Genomic DNA, 16,454 nt, shown 5'->3' with positions numbered 1-16,454 from the left:
CTCTGGGGTCTGATAGATCTCCTTTGGAGTCCTGGCTCTGTACTTAGTAGCTAGCTGTGTGATTTTTGAACAAGTTACTTAACTTGAGCCTCAGTTTCTTCAATTGTAAAATGGAAATAATACAATTTACCTCTTTTTAGTGAATGTGTGTGTATGTGTGAATTGAATGCACGGTGTTTGATATCTGGTAGGCACTCCATAAATGTTAGCTCTTATTACTTCTCAAAAAGCATCCAGAGAGGAGGCCCAGGACAAATGGGTAAAGTCTTGAGAAAAGGCTTCTGGGAAAGAACACTTATCAGGTCAAAAGAGGTAAAGGAAAATGTGTGGCAGACCAGCTGAAGCCAGAAGGAGGAGGCAAGGCAGGGCTGAGCTACAGCCACATGTTGCTGATCAGATGAGTCACTGGAGGCTGCAAGCCAGGCTGGCCAGGCCACAGGGTCTGGACTGGGCTACAATGGGATGACTTCATTGCCAGTGGGAAATCCTGGCGATTGGTCTGGAAGCTTTTACTGTCATTCCCAACTCCCTCCCACCCCAAAGAATCCATCACTTTTTCCTCTTTTATAGGGCTTTTCACACTCCGTGTCAGGCTCTGGAAGCAGCAGGAAACAGTAGAAAGGGCCAGAAAGTCCAGAATTTTGGGTCCTGTCTAGTTTGGTCATCGATTTGCTGAGTGACCTGGTGCATGTCACTTCACCTCAGTATCCTCATCTACAACATGAGAATGATCAGATTTGCCTCCCAAGCGTGATGAGAGGATAAGGCACTCATTGTATACATTAGTTGTTTATTGTCTCCTGCTCACTTTCTCCTTAATTCCTCGAGAACACCAATTGATTATAATTCATTTTTGGGTCCCCAGGACTTAGCCGGGTTGGGCACACAGATTCATTCATTCATTTATTCATGAATGAATCAATGAGCGTTTGCAGCTGCAGTCCGCGTGACGGGAGCCCCGCCCCCTTCCGTTCCCCAGACCGCGCGGCGGGACCGCGAGCGGGTATCTCGCGACCGTTCGCTGGCGCGTGCGCGGGAGGCCGCGCGCGGCCGTAGGTGGCGGGCGGGCTCCTTGTGTGCGCGCGGGCGGGTGAGGGGCGGGTGAGGGGCGGGGCGGGGCCGGAGGCGGGAGGGCGGGCGGCTGGCCGTGGAGCCGGCGGCAGCGGCGGGTGGCCGGCCGACCGTGTGCCGAGTGGTGGGAGACAAGGCGGCGGTAATGTTGCCGCCTGCGTAAACAACGCCGAGGAGGCCTCGGCGCTTGAGGCCCCAGCAAGCGCGGAGGATAGTCCGGCTGGGGTCGTGACTTCGGGCGCTTGCCCGGCCATGGTGGCTGCAGGCGGTGGTTGGCGCGGTAGCGCTTAGTGCCGGGGCCGTGCGGGGCCCGGGCAGTCGCGGCGCTGACGCCCGTGGGTCCCAGCCGCTGATATGAAGCGGAGCCGCTGCCGTGACCGTCCGCAGCCGCCGCCGCCGCCGCCGCCGCCGCCGCCGCCGCCGGCCGCCCGCCGGGAGGATGGGGTTTTGCGGGCGGCGGAGCTGCCCCAGCCCCAGCCCTTGTCCCCGCGCCGGCGAGCGCCGCCCGGGAGGCAGCGGATGGAGGAGCGGACCGGGCTAGCGGGGCCGGAGGGCAAAGAGCAGGTAGGATTGGTTGGGGTCTGGGAGGGAAACTGTGGGGAGTGGGGAGCCTGAATAGGAGCGGTGGGGGAGGGGATCTCAACCCAGAGGATTCGTACTAGGGGGTTTGAAGGGTGGGGACTGAGTAGTTTGGGAGGAGGACTGTGAGGCAGAAAAACGGGCAGTGGTGAAATGAAAGTGGTGGCCTCGGGTTGAATGGGGACTGGGGGATTAGGTCCTAGGGACATTTGTAGTCAGGGATTTTGGGTGGAAAGAAGGGACGCTGGAATGTGGTTGGGAGTGAAGGAACTGCAAAGAGTAGGCTGCTAAAGGGATTTTGAGGAGTTATCCAAAGGGGTAAATAGCATAAGGTTGGGGAAGTCAGTTTGATATAGTAGATGTTAGTCTATTTCCTAGAGATTGTCTTGACAATTATAAAAACGGATTACTTATTTCTAGGCATTCCCTGATTTGGCCATCATTGTACGCTGGTGTTTAGAATCATTGTTAAGGTTCTCCTCAATAACAGTCTATTTCATGAGAAAGCGTTTTTTTAAACACCTGCATATGTGCAATCCCAAGCCCGATGCTGTAAACAGAGAATCCGTATATCTAGCCTCTGCTTTCTAGTTTACCATTGCAAGCACCTTCATTAGGAAAACACGTACAGAAAGCAGAGTAAAAACATTCATCATGTTTCTGAATGGACATGATGTGTTTATATAATTTAGTAGTCAAGCATAGGTATATTTAGGAGTAGGGGATAAAGGTCAGCTTTATCAACGAGGAGTTGTCTCTAGGAACCATAGGAAGTAAAGTGAAAGGAAGATATGTGGTCTTTGATCTTGTGGGATTTGCATAAATAGGTTCTGTTGTAATGAATTCTAGTGACACCTTTCCTTTTGCACAGTTCTACTTGAGACTCTAGTGACTTCATCCTTGCACCTTTCAAGACTTGTTATAGGTATTCTGCCTGCTTCCCCTCAATTAAAGAAGTATTTTCCTTAGGCATCATTCTTGCTTGTTTGGTTTCAGTGATGACCTTTTATTCTCTGTTAGTCCCCACCCTGATTAGAATGCACCATCTACTATCACTGCCCTCACTTCCAGACCCCAGAGCTTTGCTCTCTGGCTGTACTTTTTTTTTTTTTTTTTTAATCTCCCCAATCCTTACATTCTCTGAAGTACTTGTTTAAAACTTTTAAAATGTATTTCAAGTGTATAACCCTTTCCTGCATCAATTTACTTGGTCCAATTGACCTTACTGCATGTTTCACTGAAGAGTTCAAGGTTACTTGATTTTCCCTTCTTCTCTATTGTAGGATTTTTGTGTTCATTCATCTTCTGCTATAGTCTCAGAAACAGACATATTCATCCTTCTCTTCTTGGCTCATTATGTCCTTGATTTCATCCCATCTCATCTGCTATAGGCTTTTGTGTATGTTGTCCTCACATAAAGACAAAACAAAACAACACAACTCCTTGAATCATGTAACCCACTCTAGCTACTTTATTTCTTCTTTGCTTCACCAGCAGTCTTCTTGAAAAGTGAGTTTGTATTTTCAGTCTCAGCTTCCTTGTATACATTCCTTAACATTGAGGTTTGGCTTCTAAACTTACACTCTCCTATAACTGATGTTTTCAAGGTCACCAATAACTTTTTGTGTTTACTCTTTTATTGATGTGTGACTTACAGTGCACCAATCAAAGGTTCATCCTAATGAGTTTTTCAGAATGAATACACTTATGTATCAACCACTATTCAGATCAAGATGTAGAATATTTCCTGTACTGTAGAAGGCTCTTGTGCTTTCTCCCTACCTTTCAAAGATAGCCACTTCCCAGACCTCTGTCACTATAGATTGGTTTTGCTTCTTGTACTTCATATAAATGGAATCATACAGTTTGTACTTTTTTGTGACTTGATTCTTTCATTCAAATCATGTTTGTGAGACTCATCCATATTGTTGCTTGGGGCAATGGTTCTTTTTCATTGCCGTGCAATTTTCTGTTGTGTGAACATAGCATAATTTATCCATTCTTTTGTTGACAAATACCAATAACTTCTTACTTTCTCAAATTAAAAAAATAATGCATGGCTATTTGGGAAAGTTTTCGTTGTGCATGATTCATATAGAGAAATATGTAGAAGTCTCAGGGACCTCTAAACCACTAAATCTGATAGTCTTTCTCTAGTCCTTCTCCTTTCTGACCTCTGAACTATTTGTCACTGTAGATCATGGTTCCTTCTTGACATTTCCTCTCTTTTGTCATAATGTCCCTTCCACTCCTACTTCTCTGACTGCTCTTATGTTTTTTTTTCTGTTTCTTCTTCCTGTCCTTTAAACGTTTCTTGAGGATATGTCTTCCATCCTTTGCTCTTTTCTTTTATTATATTCTGTTCTTTAGTAGGCTCACCCTTTCTTGTGCCAAATGCTTAACATGTGGAACAAGGGCCTGCAGTCCTCTTTATTCATGACATTGTGTCAGACAACCTTCTTGTAGGGTGATCTGTGTTTCTAGGCCTGACCTCTTTCCTTAGTTCTACATTGCCATTTTTGTGCTTAACATTTCCACTGTAGATGCTCAGCATTTGTGATCTTAGCATTTGTGATTTTTATTATTTAATACTGACCTTTGAAGGTCCATAATTTGAAATAACTTATGATTTTGCAAAGGCAAACATTTCAGTTGCGTGTGCTCTTAGGCTGAATGGATTCCATTCATTTAGGTATTAAGACCCTAGCATCTAACTCTTAAAACTGCCTTTATTGTTCTCCACGTCTCATGACATGAAGCCATGCTTGTTATGCTTTATGCTATGCTAGTGTTCGGGAATAAGTTTTGATCAGGACACAGGGCTTGGATTTCCAGAACGTCGGTGATTTATTATATTATTAAAATAGAATCTATTATATCTCCTTTGAAGTGTGCTTCTCCTTGAATCTTTCCTTTTTTTTTTTTTTTTTTTTGAATCTTTCCTTTTTCTTGTCATCAAGAAATTGTATGTTGAAATCATATCATGGTCTTTGATTTTTCCATCTTCCTTGATTCCTTATGCAGTCAGTTAGGTTCTGCTGATTCTACTTTCATGACATTTTTCAAATCATTATTCTCACTGTCACTACCTTAAGTCAGCATTTATAACTTTCAGGTGTGATTATTGCAATACCTTAACTGCATTTACTCTATCTTAAGTATTTTACCTCTAATTTATTTTGCACACTTAAAAAAAAAAAAGTTAGAACTCATTGCCTACCTGGCTAATGGTAAGTACTGGATAAATATTTGTTAAATGAATGATTATTTCATTTCTCTATCTTCTGAAACCTTTATTAGCTTCTTATTAGAATAAAGTCTGAGCTCCTTGAAATTCAAGGTCAACTTGACACATCACTTTTTATTAGAAGAATCTGAATTAGATGTCCCTTCTTTTGGTACCCTAGCACCCTTTACTTTTTCTTCATCATAGAATACATTATTGATACTGTCTTATTTCCCTCATTACCAAGTTCTTTGAGGTGAAGATTGTTTCATTTACTGTTATATACCTAGGACCTATGGTACTTGAAACATAGTATTTGTCTGAATATTTGTTAGAAACATATATTTGCTTGTGTTCAAAACATATATTGTCTTAATTGGTTTTCAGTCTCTTACCAAGAATGAGCTCCTCAGAGGCTATCTTACTGATCATTGTATTGCCAGCCTGTAGTGTCTTAACTGATATGTAATGGGCATTCTGTAAATATTTGTTTACTGCTAGAAACTGTAATATATTCATTTTAATTAATTATCAGTCTGAAAAGTTCTTTCTTTCTTGCCTCTGACCATTAAAATTCTACATGAGCTTACAGGCCTAACTCAAATGCCACAGAAACTCTCAGTGAAGTTGTTTTTCCACGTGGGATCATTAGGGGATCCTTGACTGGGCTTTAGGAAATCTGAAATTATATGCAGAATTTTTTTTTTAATTCAATTTTATTGGGGTTGTTCACATACCATACAATCATTCAAAGCGCACAATCAATTGCCTACGGTGCCATCATACAGCTGTGCTTCCATTATTCCAGAAAAGAAATAAAAACAAAAAAGAAAACTCAAATCCTCCCATTCCCTTAACCCCCTTCCCCCCCATTATTGACTCATAGTATTGGTATAGTACGTTTGTTACTGTTGATGAAAGAATGTTGTACCAGTTTGTGTATATTATGTCCTCCAGAAAAAGGCATGTTCTTTAATGCAATCTTGTGCGGGCAGACATATTGGTGGGGATTAAGTTGGAACCTTTGGATTGGGTTGTTTCCATGGAGATGTGCCCCACCCAACTGTGGGTGATAACTCTGGATGGATAGTTTCCATGAAGGTGTGGCCCCACCCATTCAGCTTGGGCCTTGATTGGTTTACTAGAGCACTTTATAAGCTCAGATAGAAGGAGCGAGCTTGCTACAGCCAAGAGAGACACTTTGAAGAATGCACAGAAGCTGAGAGAGTAGCTGCAGATGAGAGACAGTTTGAAGATGGCCGTGGAAAGTAGACTCTTGCTCTGAAGAAGCTAAGAGAGGATGAATACCCCAAGAGCAACTAAGAGTGACATTTTTGAGGAACTGCAGCCTAGAGAGGAACGTCCTGGGAGAAAGCCATTTTGAAACCAGAACTTTGGAGCAGATGTCAGTCACGTGCCTTCCCAGCTAACAGAGGTTTTCCGGATGCCATTGGCCATCCTCCAATGAAGGTACCCGATTGTTGATGTATTACCTTGAACACTGTAGGGCCTTAAGGCTGTAACTGTAGAACCAAATAAACCCCGTTTATAAAAGCCAATCCATTTCTGGTGTTTTGCATTCCAGCAGCATTAGCAAACTAGAACAAATGTTAAAATACTACTAACTGTAGTATATAGTTTGAAATAGGTATATTTTTTCCCTATATACCCTTCTGTTATTAACTTCTAGTTATAGTGTCATACATTTATTCTAGTTCATGAAAGAGATTTCTAATATTTGTACAGTTAATCATGGACATTGTCCACCACAAGATCCACTGTTTTGTACATTCCCATATTTTAACCCCAGCTTTCCTTGTGATGACATACGTGACTCTAAGCTTCCCCTTTCCACCACATTCATACACCATTCAGCACTGTTAGTTATTCTCACAATAGCGTGCTACTGTCACCTCTATCCAAATATATGCAGAATTTTGCATGCAAAATTTTTTCTGAGGAGATATTCTATGGCTTTCATCCAATCCTCAAAATTCTATATTCCCAAAAGTGAAAGCTTGGGTTCTAAGAGATTAAATGAAATAATGATTGTAAAGCACATAGTAGTAGGTGCTTAATAAATGCTAATTCTTATCTCACTTTTTTCCTACACCACATTGTTTGATTCATTGCTAGGTATATAGTAGGTGCTGAATAAATATTTGCTGAATGAGTGGATGAATGAATCATTGTTTCAGCACTTACATCCTTCTGTATCCATTTTGTGTTATTTAATTTCTACTTTTAAGTTGTAGACTATTGAGAATAGGAACTATTCAGTTCACCATAAACTGTTCAGTTTACCATAATGCATAGCAGAGGTCTTTTTTTCAGAACAGATGCTAAGTAATTATTTATTGAATGAATGAATGAATGGATAGAAAATGATTCAAATATTTTGAATTTGGGTGATTTGAATAATAATGATAGCGTGATAGAAATAGATAAGTATCTGCCTACTTATGTCGGCTATAAAATCTCGCCTGTTTGCAGTGCCTCTCGGGTCTTAGAAGGCAGTGAAGCAAGATGAGCGTTTCGTCGAAGTCGAATGTGGTTCTGGGCTACTGGGATATTCGCGGGCTGGTGCATGCAATCTGCATGCTTCTGGAGTTCACTGATACATGCTATGAGGAGAAATGGTACACGTGCAGGGAAGCTCCTGACTATGATAAAAGCCAATAGCTGGATGTGAAATTCAGGCTAGACCTGGACTTCCCTAATCTGCCCTACCTTTTGGACAGAAAGAACAAGATCACTCAGAGCAATGCCGTCTTGCATTACATAGCTCTCAAGCACAATATGTGTGGCGACCCAGAAGAAAAGATTCGACTGGACATCATAGAGAACCAAATAATAGATTTCCTCTTGCAACTGGTATGGCTCTGCTATATAGCCCTGAGCTTGAAAAGCTGAAGCCTCAGTACTTGGAACAGCTACCTGGACAACTGAAACAATTCTCCTTGTTCCTGGGGAAATTGTCATGGTTCACAGGGGAAAAGCTCACCTTTGTGGATTTTCTCACCTATGATGTCTTAAATCAGAACCTCATGTTTGAGCCCAAGTGCCTGGATGAGTTCCCAAATCTGAAGGCTTTCATGTGCCGTTTTGAGGCTTTGGAGAAAATAACTGCATACATGCAGTCTGATTGCTTCTTCAAGATGCCCATCAACAACAAGATGGCCCAGTGGGGTAACAAGAGGATATGCTGAACAGGAGGCAGAATTACACTGCTTGTTTTGGTCCATCCTGCACCTGCGGGCCTTATCCTCCTTTATCTTCTCTGCTCATTTCAGTAAATAGCACTTAGGCTAAAAAAAAAAATAAAGAGATAAGTAAAGGAAATGAGACATTTTGGTGAATGGGGAAAATGAATTTAATTTTAGTTTCTCCTCTGCACTACAATGTTAGTATATTGGGAAATGTATAGGGCAGAAAGCAAAGACAGGGAAAGCTGCATGATGTTTGTAGGGAACTATAATCAATTTGGTGTTGCTAGAGCTTGAAATTGAAGGTGTAGATGCTGGGTAAAGAGAATAAAGGGAGCCTAGATTGGAGAAGGTCTTTAGTGCTATGAAAAAGGTAAGTAGGGGAGTTATAGAGTCTCAATTTGTGTTTTAGCTGAATTACTCTGGCAACATGTGGAGGGTAGACTTCAGGAGGATATGGTGATTGAGACATGGGCATTTGAGAATTCTTATGTACCTTCAATGCAGAAAGTATATCAATCCTCCTTTCCATTTTTTTCTAGGAGTAATATGGGTAAGAGCAAGCTGCTGAAAATCCATTGGATTTGAAAGATTGGGTTTCATCAAAGGGACTGGGAGCAGAAAACCTGGGATGGTCAGAACAGGTTGGCCATATCCCTTGATGAGAGTAGGGCACATCTACTTACAGCGCTTCCCCTATCTTTACTTGCTGTCCCTTACTAAAGATCAGTTCTGAGCTCCCCCTTCCCGTCCCCCATCCCCACCCACCCCAATTACTTGTGGTGACCAAGGTCAGGACTAACAGAGGCAGCCCAGCTGTCTCCTTCATTGCTGGTCCTAGCTACTTAAGATCCTCTGGTAAATTGTACTTTCTTGGTGGAATCTCTATGGTACATTGGTAATTATTACTTTTCATCTGTAGGTATTGGTTGTTTTTCATCATTAGTATACATACTTGGGAGTTCAAAAGGAGTTTGAAAACTGGTATTGTTGGATGAATGGGTAGCCCTGGAGGAAGAGGAAAAAGTCCTCAAGGGGAACAGGGTGAAGAATGAAAGCAGAGGTTAGAAGTTATTAAGAGTAGGGCTTATACAAAATGCATTATTAATGAGACATGGTTGACCACCTTTATGTTTTAGCTGTATATCTGATTGTTAACTCCTGAATACTCTTTCCTCTTCTTGCATCTAGAACTATGTAGTGAGTGTGCAGCAAATAATTGGTGAGAATTATTGACATAAACCTGAGTCTCCTATTTCCATGTTCATTAGTTATATTTTATCTTTACCAATAATTTATAATTGCTCCACCTCTAAAACCTTAGTTTTGTGCTTGCCACACTCTGACCTTCACCTAATCTCCTGGTTTCCCAACTCACTCTTCTCCAAATATTGTTTGAGAACTTTAGAACCTTCAGTTTATTGATTTTTTTCTTTAAACCATCTTTTCATTGTCGATCACGTCATTCCTCTACTTTCTACTTTTCCAACTTTTATTTCATGGGTTATCATTATAATCATTTCTGTGTATGCACTCTCACAGCTCCTTGCCTCTTTCTTCTGTTAGACCTGCCTGGCAAAACTCCAATAATGAATAAACCAACTCTGTCTGTTCTCTTCCTGTGCCTAAGCAGCTAAATGTGGCTGGAGAAAAACACAACAATGCTGACATCTAAATTTGTGATCATGCGCCTCAAGAAGTTTGTCAGCACTGACAGTCCTGTGATGTTTCTCTAGTCCATTTACTTTTCCATTCCTAAATGAAGGTTTAGTCTCTCTCCTCAAACCTCCAGTCTCTCTGTTCTTTTCACTTTCCTCTTCACTGATGTCCTTGCATCCTGTTTCATGGAGGAAAAGAAAAAAAAAGACAATCAGAAGAGAACTTCCATAAGCCCCCATTTAAAATCAACCAACCTGCCTGTATCTGTAACCATATTCTCTGCCCTCTTTGCTATTATTAAGGATAATCTGTTCCCATTTCTATCTAAAGCCAACTCCTACAACTTTTCTGCTGATTCTCATCAACATACAAATATGCTGTAACATTTTTCATCTTAAAAAAAAATCTTCATTAACACCCTGTATTTCCCTCTTTCATTCATTCTTTGATTCAGCAAGCCTGTGTGTGTGTGTGTGTGTGTGTGTGTGTGTGTGTGTGTGTGTGTGTGTGTGGAAATTTTGGGATTACAGCAGTGAAAAGGCAGACAACAGTCCATCCTTTCATGAAGTTTCTATTCTGGTGCAGGGGATCAGATAATAAAATAAGTAAAATATGCAGTATGTTATATGGTGATCAATAAATGAAGAAAATAAAGCAGAGAAGGGGGATGCAGAGTAATAGGAGATAATGGTTTTAAATAGCATGGTCAGGAAAGGCATCTCCTAGATTGGGATATCTTGAAAGGATGTGAGCGAGCAAGAGAGAAGAGCAAGTACCCTGGGAAAGAAGCATACTTCTAACTCTAAAATCTGTGTTTGAAGAACATCAAGGAGGCTAGTGTGGCAGGAGGGGAGTCAGTAAGAGGAAAAGTAATTAGGTGAGCTCAGAGGGAAAAGCGGGAAGAAGGAAAGCCTGGATTGTAGGGAGTTTCATATTGTGAAGGGTTTCATAGGTCATTCTAAGGATTTTGGCTTTTACATCAAATGAGATAGGAAGCCATTGGAGAGTTTTGGAGTCACTTGATTTAATATTTTAATCCAATCTATTTGGTTGCTTTATTGAGAATTGACTGAATGAAGATAAAGCCAGTTAGGAGGTTGTTGCAGTAATTTAGAAAAGAGAGAGGTGATGTGAAATTATTGTCTAGGTAGGAACATGCTCCTCTTTATAACATAACTTTTTAAAAAAGAATTGTCTGTATCTTCTGCTTTCCTTTCCTCTACCTCTATTCTTTCTTGAACTCACTCCAATCAGGCTTTTAGCCCTATCATTCTGCAGAAACAACTTATGGCAAGGTCATCACTGACCTCCACATTGCTGAAACTAGTGGCCATTTCTCAGTCTTATTTCATTTGATCTGTTGCATTTGACATGGTTTATCATTCCATCATTTGACCTCTGAGACCACACTGTCTTGGTTTTCTTCCTATCTCACTGCAAGTGCTTCAGAGGGCTCAGTTTTTAGTTTGCTTCTAGGTCTACCTTTCCTTCTTTGTGATCTCATCAGATCCTATTGTTTCCATTCCACCTATATGGTACACACATATGGTTCCCATATTTATATCTCTAGTCTTGTTCTTCTATTCCTATTTTTCTAACTGTTTTTACCGAGAAAGGATGCAGGATTTTTTTCAAATGCCTTTTCTGCATAAATTGAGATGATCATGTGTTTTTTTCCCTTTGTTTTGTTAAAGTGATGAATTTCATTAATTGATTTTCTTATGTTGAACTACCCTTGCATACCTGGCATAAATCCCAGTGATCATGTTGTCTAATTCTTTTAATGTGCTGTTGTATTTGATTTGGTCGTATATTCTTGAGGATTTTTGCATGTATTTCATAAGAGGTATTGGTCTGTAATTTTCTGTTCTTGTGGTGTCTTTATCTGGCTTTGGTATGAGAATGATGTTGTAGTATCTTTATTTGGCTTTGGTGTAATCACATGCCTTTTCTATTTTTCTAAGTGTTTTTACCGAGAAAGGATGCTGGACTTTTTCCAAATGCCTTTTCTGCACTGATTGAGATGATCATGTGTATTTTTTCCCTTCATTCTGTTAATGTGGTGTATTTCGTTAATTGATTTTCTTATGTTGAACCAACCTTGCATACCTGAGATAACTACCACTTGGTCATGGTGTATAATTCTTTTAATATGCTATTGAATTTGGTTTGCTAGTATTTAGTTGAGGATTTTTGTATCTATATTCATAAGAGATATTGGACTGTAGTTTTCTTTTCTTGTAGTATCTTTATCTGGCTTTGGTATGAGGTTGATGTTGGCCTTGTAGAATAAGTTAGGTATGTTCTCTCTTCTTCAGTTTTTTGGAAGGATTTGAACAGGATTGATGTTAATTATTCACATACCATGCAATCAGTTGTTCACAGTACCATTATATACTGTGCATTCATCACCACAATCAATTTTTGAACATTTTCATTACCACACACACAGAATAATAAGAATTAAAGTTAAAGTGAAAAAGAACACCCAAAACATCCCACACTCCCAATCCGTCCCTCATTGTTCTATTCATCTGTCCATACACTGTAGAAAGGGAGTGGGAGCCACAGAGTTTTCCCAATCACACAGTCACACAGTGTAAGCTATACAGTTAGACAGTCATCTTCAATAATGAAGGCTACTTACTGGGTTGCAGTTCAACAGTTTCAGACATTTCCCTCCAGCTATTCCAATACACTAAAAACTACAAAGGGATGTCTATATAATGCATAAGGATAACCTCCAAAATGACCTCTCAACTGTTTGAGATCTCTTAGCCATGGAAACTTTATTTTGTTTCATTTGTCTTCCCCCTTTTGGTCCAAGAAGGCTTTCTCAATCCCATGATGTCAGCTCCAAGCTCATCCCTGTGAGTCATATCCCACGTTGCCAGGGAGACCTATACCCCTGGGAGTCAAGTCCCACATAGTGGGGAGAACAGTGATTTTACCTGGAGAATTGGCTTAAAGAGAGAGGCCACATCTGAGCCACAAAAGAGGTTCTCTGGGGGTGACTCTTAGGCACCGTTTTAAGTAGGCTTAGCCTCTCCTTTGCAGTTACAAACTTCATAAGTGCAAGCCCCAAGATCGAGGGCTCGGCCTTCCAAATTGGTAGTCCCTAATGCTTGTGAGAATACCATTAATTCCCCAGGCGGGGAAATTTAACATTTCCACATTTTCCCCCAGTGGCTTTGCAAATACATTTTTATTCTCTGCCCAAATTACTCTGGGATGTATTGGGGCGTCACACTAACCTGTACAAACCAACCAGATTTCACTCCCTATTCAATGGTCCATGTAATTATGTTGTTTGAATAAACTGAACATGCAAGATAAATCATATAGTGTTTTACAGACAATATAGATTTTGCACCCAATAAATGTCTCTTCCTTTGGTCTCACACAGAAGTTGAAGTTTTAAAAACACCAACAATATCATTCTTTACCCTTTAGTCTGATTTACCTTAGTCCTATCCAAGTCCATTTCATTTATATCTCTAATTGAAGTCTGATCTCTTTTTTCAGACTCCTTAACATTTACTCTGTGGCGTAATGCTGACATTCATAGCTGCCAGACTCTGGCTCTGAGTCTCATCTGTCACACAGATAACCCAGAGTTTCAGGGACTGACCAGGTTATACACAAAGAGCTCAGCATCTGAAAATTTAGAAATAACCGTTAACTCAGGAACAGATGTTACTGCTGTAAGAGCTTACAATCTAGGAACCTTTACAATAAGCCTTTCCCTGATAACCTGTGCTCTCAGGCTTGGGTCTCAGAGTTTGCACATTATAGTTAGTCCATATTAGTAAGGCATTATAATGTTTTTCTTTTCATTTCTGGTTTACTTCACCCAACATATTGTCCTCAATGTCCGTACACCTCACAACTTCACTCCTTCTTGTAGCATTTCAGTACTCCATTGTATGTATATACCACAGTTCGCCATTCTGTTCATCAGTCGATGTACCCTAATGCTGCCTCCATCCACTGCAAATCGTGAATACTGCCACCATAAACCACACTGTGAAAATGTCCATTTGTGTCCCTCTTTTCCGTTTTTCCAGGTAAATACTCAGTAAGGAAGTTGCAGGATCGTATGCATCCCCATGTTTAGCTTCCTGTGGAACCACCACACTGCCCTCCAGATGGGCTGCAGCATTCTACTTCCCCACCAATAGTGGTTAGGTACATCCCTTCCTCCACATTTTCTCCAGCACATGTATCCCTCTGTTTATATTTTAGATGGTTTTATTCACGCACCATACATTCCATCCTAAGTAAACAGTCAATGGTTCCCTGTATTATCACGTAGTTATGCATTCACCACCACTATCTATATAAGGACATTTCCATTTCTTCCACAAAGAAAGCGGAAGAGTTAAAAAAAGTTGAAAGACAAAAGAAAAAGAAAGAAAATGACAGTTAAAAAGCAACAAAAGAAAAGATAAAATTAAAAATAACGTACAATAAAAAACTTAGACACCACCACCAGTGCCAGGAATCTGATACCCCTTCCTTATATCCCCCTCTTTTAGGCATTTAGCTTTGGTATATTGCCTTTGGTACATTTAAGGAAGCATGATACAGTGTTACTGTTAACTATAGACTCTAGTTTGCATTGATTGTATTTTTTACCCAATGCCACCCCATTTTTAACAACTTGCAAAATTGACATTCATTTGTTCTCCTTCATGTAAAAACATATTTGTACATTTTATCACATTCAATGGCCGTTCTAGGTTTCACTAAGTTACACAGTCCCAGTCTTTATCTTTCATCTTTTCTTCTGGTGTCTCATATGCCCCTAACCTTCCCTTTAAACCATACTCACAGTCATTTTTGTTCAGTGTACTTACATTATTGTGCTACCATCACCCAAAATTGTGCTCCAAACCTCTCACTCCTATCTGTCTGTAGTGCTCCCTTTAGTATTTCCTGTAGAACAGGTATCTTGTTCACAAACTCTCTCTCATTGTCTATTTGTCTGAGAATATTTTAAACTCTCCCTCATATTTGAAGGACAGTTTTGCTGGATATAAAATTCTTGGTTGGCGGTTTTTCTCTGTCAATATCTTCTCACCTCCATGGTTTCTGCTGAGAAATCTGCACACAGTCTTACCTAGCTTCCCTTGTATGTGATGGATTGCTTTTCTCTTGCTGCTTTCAGAATTCTCTCTTTGTCTTTGATGTTTGATAATCTGATTATTAAGTGTCTTGGCATAGGTCTATTCGGATCTTTTCTATTTGGGGTACCCTGTACTTCTTGGATCTTCAATTTTATGTCTTTCATAAGAGATGGGAAATTTTCAGTGATTATTTCTTCCATTATTGTTTTTGCCCCTTTTCCCTTCTCTTCTTCTTCTGGGACACCCATGACACATACATTCTTATGGTTCATGTTGTCCCTCATTTCCCTCAGACGCTGCTCATATTTTCCCATTCTTTTCCCTATCTGTTCTTTTCTGTGTAGGATTTCAGATGTCCTGTCCTCCAGTTCATGAATCTTCTTCTGCCACTTCAAATCTGCTGTTGTATGTCTCCATTGTGTTTTTCATCTCTTGTATTGTACCTTTCATTCCACAAGTTCTGCCAATTGTTCTTCAAACTTTCGAGTTCTTCCTTACATTTGCCCAATGTCTTCTTTATATCTTTCATCTCTTTTTCCATATCTTCCCTCAACTTGATTTGATTTTTGGATTGATTTAGGAGATTTGTTTGATTAATAATTAGCTGTTTCAATTCCTGTATCTCAGTTGAAGTGTTAGTTTGTTCCTTTGACTGGGCCATATCTTCATTTTTCCTAAAGTGACTCATAATTTTTTGTTGTCTAGGCATCTGGTTTCCTTGATTACCCCAGTCAGATTTCCCCAGAGCAGATGGGCCCAGGTCTCAGGAGGAAGGTGTAATCAGTGTCACATTTCCCTGAGGATGAAGTGCAGCAGGTTGTTTGACTTTTTTGTGAGCCCTTTAGACTTGGTGCTTTTCCTATCCTGCCCTGCTTGTCAGCCCGCAGCTCCCCAGTGGTGTGAAGAAGTGTGGTCCCTTTAATTCTTAGAGGATCTTGTCATGGCCAGGGGCCAAGGGTGTCAGAAGTCAAGCTTAAGTTGTTTCTGTTTTTTTTTTTCCCTCCCCCCAGGCCTTGGGGTCTGAATTCTCTGAGGGAGGGCAGCCCATTGAGCTGGGCCTTGCCCCCTTTTTCTTAGAGAAGATATATTCTTTATGGAGTTATTGTCTACACTTGAATTCTTCCTTTGTCTCTCTGACTGTGTTAGCTCTACCCTTGCCTGGGTCAGTGCTGAGAATTGAAAATGCTTGAGGCTTTTTCTAATGATCTGCTTAGATTGAGAGAAAAAAAAATGGAAAGGAGAAAAAGCCCCTTTTCAGAGCCAGTCCCCAACCCCCCAGTTTCGCCTGTTGACCAGAGTTAGTACCCTGTCCTCTGTCCTCCTTTTCTTGGGACACAGCTGTTTTCCAGTATTCTAAGCTCAGCCGTTTCCAAAAGCCTCTATTTTTTTCTGTCAGCCCTATCTCCTCTCCACCGGGAGCAACCTCAGGGTACTTTCCTGCTTGTTAGGGGTTTATCTGTGGTTGTAGCTTGTATTCAGCACTCCAAATTTGTTCATTAAAACTGCAGTTGGAGCTTGGTGGAGTTACATTCCCTTACTCAGGGCAGGGACTGCTTCTTTCTCCCACAGTGAAGTTTTGCAGCT

At 40.7% G+C, this 16,454-nt stretch overlaps 1 protein-coding gene and 1 pseudogene across 5 annotated transcripts in view; both read left to right on the top strand.

Moving 5' to 3' along the window:
• The first annotated feature begins 1,191 nt into the window (after positions 1-1,191).
• The window catches only part of MAST2 (microtubule associated serine/threonine kinase 2), a 330,440-nt gene continuing 315,177 nt past the window's right edge, over positions 1,192-16,454 (top strand). For 4 of the 5 annotated variants that reach the window (XM_037827342.1, XM_037827341.1, XM_037827340.1 and 1 more), the window contains exon 1: positions 1,192-1,635. In XM_037827342.1, the coding sequence (XP_037683270.1) occupies positions 1,426-1,635 (210 nt within the window). In that variant the 5' untranslated portion in view covers positions 1,192-1,425. The remainder of the gene's footprint in view (positions 1,636-16,454) is intronic. The other variant, XM_037827344.1, reaches the window with a different exon arrangement.
• On the top strand, positions 7,405-8,128 carry LOC119527394 (annotated as a pseudogene).

The sequence above is a fragment of the Choloepus didactylus genome, chromosome 2 (assembly GCF_015220235.1).
Source record: "Choloepus didactylus isolate mChoDid1 chromosome 2, mChoDid1.pri, whole genome shotgun sequence".
Lineage (NCBI taxonomy): Eukaryota > Metazoa > Chordata > Mammalia > Pilosa > Megalonychidae > Choloepus > Choloepus didactylus.
This window is presented reverse-complemented; position numbering and strand designations above follow the sequence as displayed.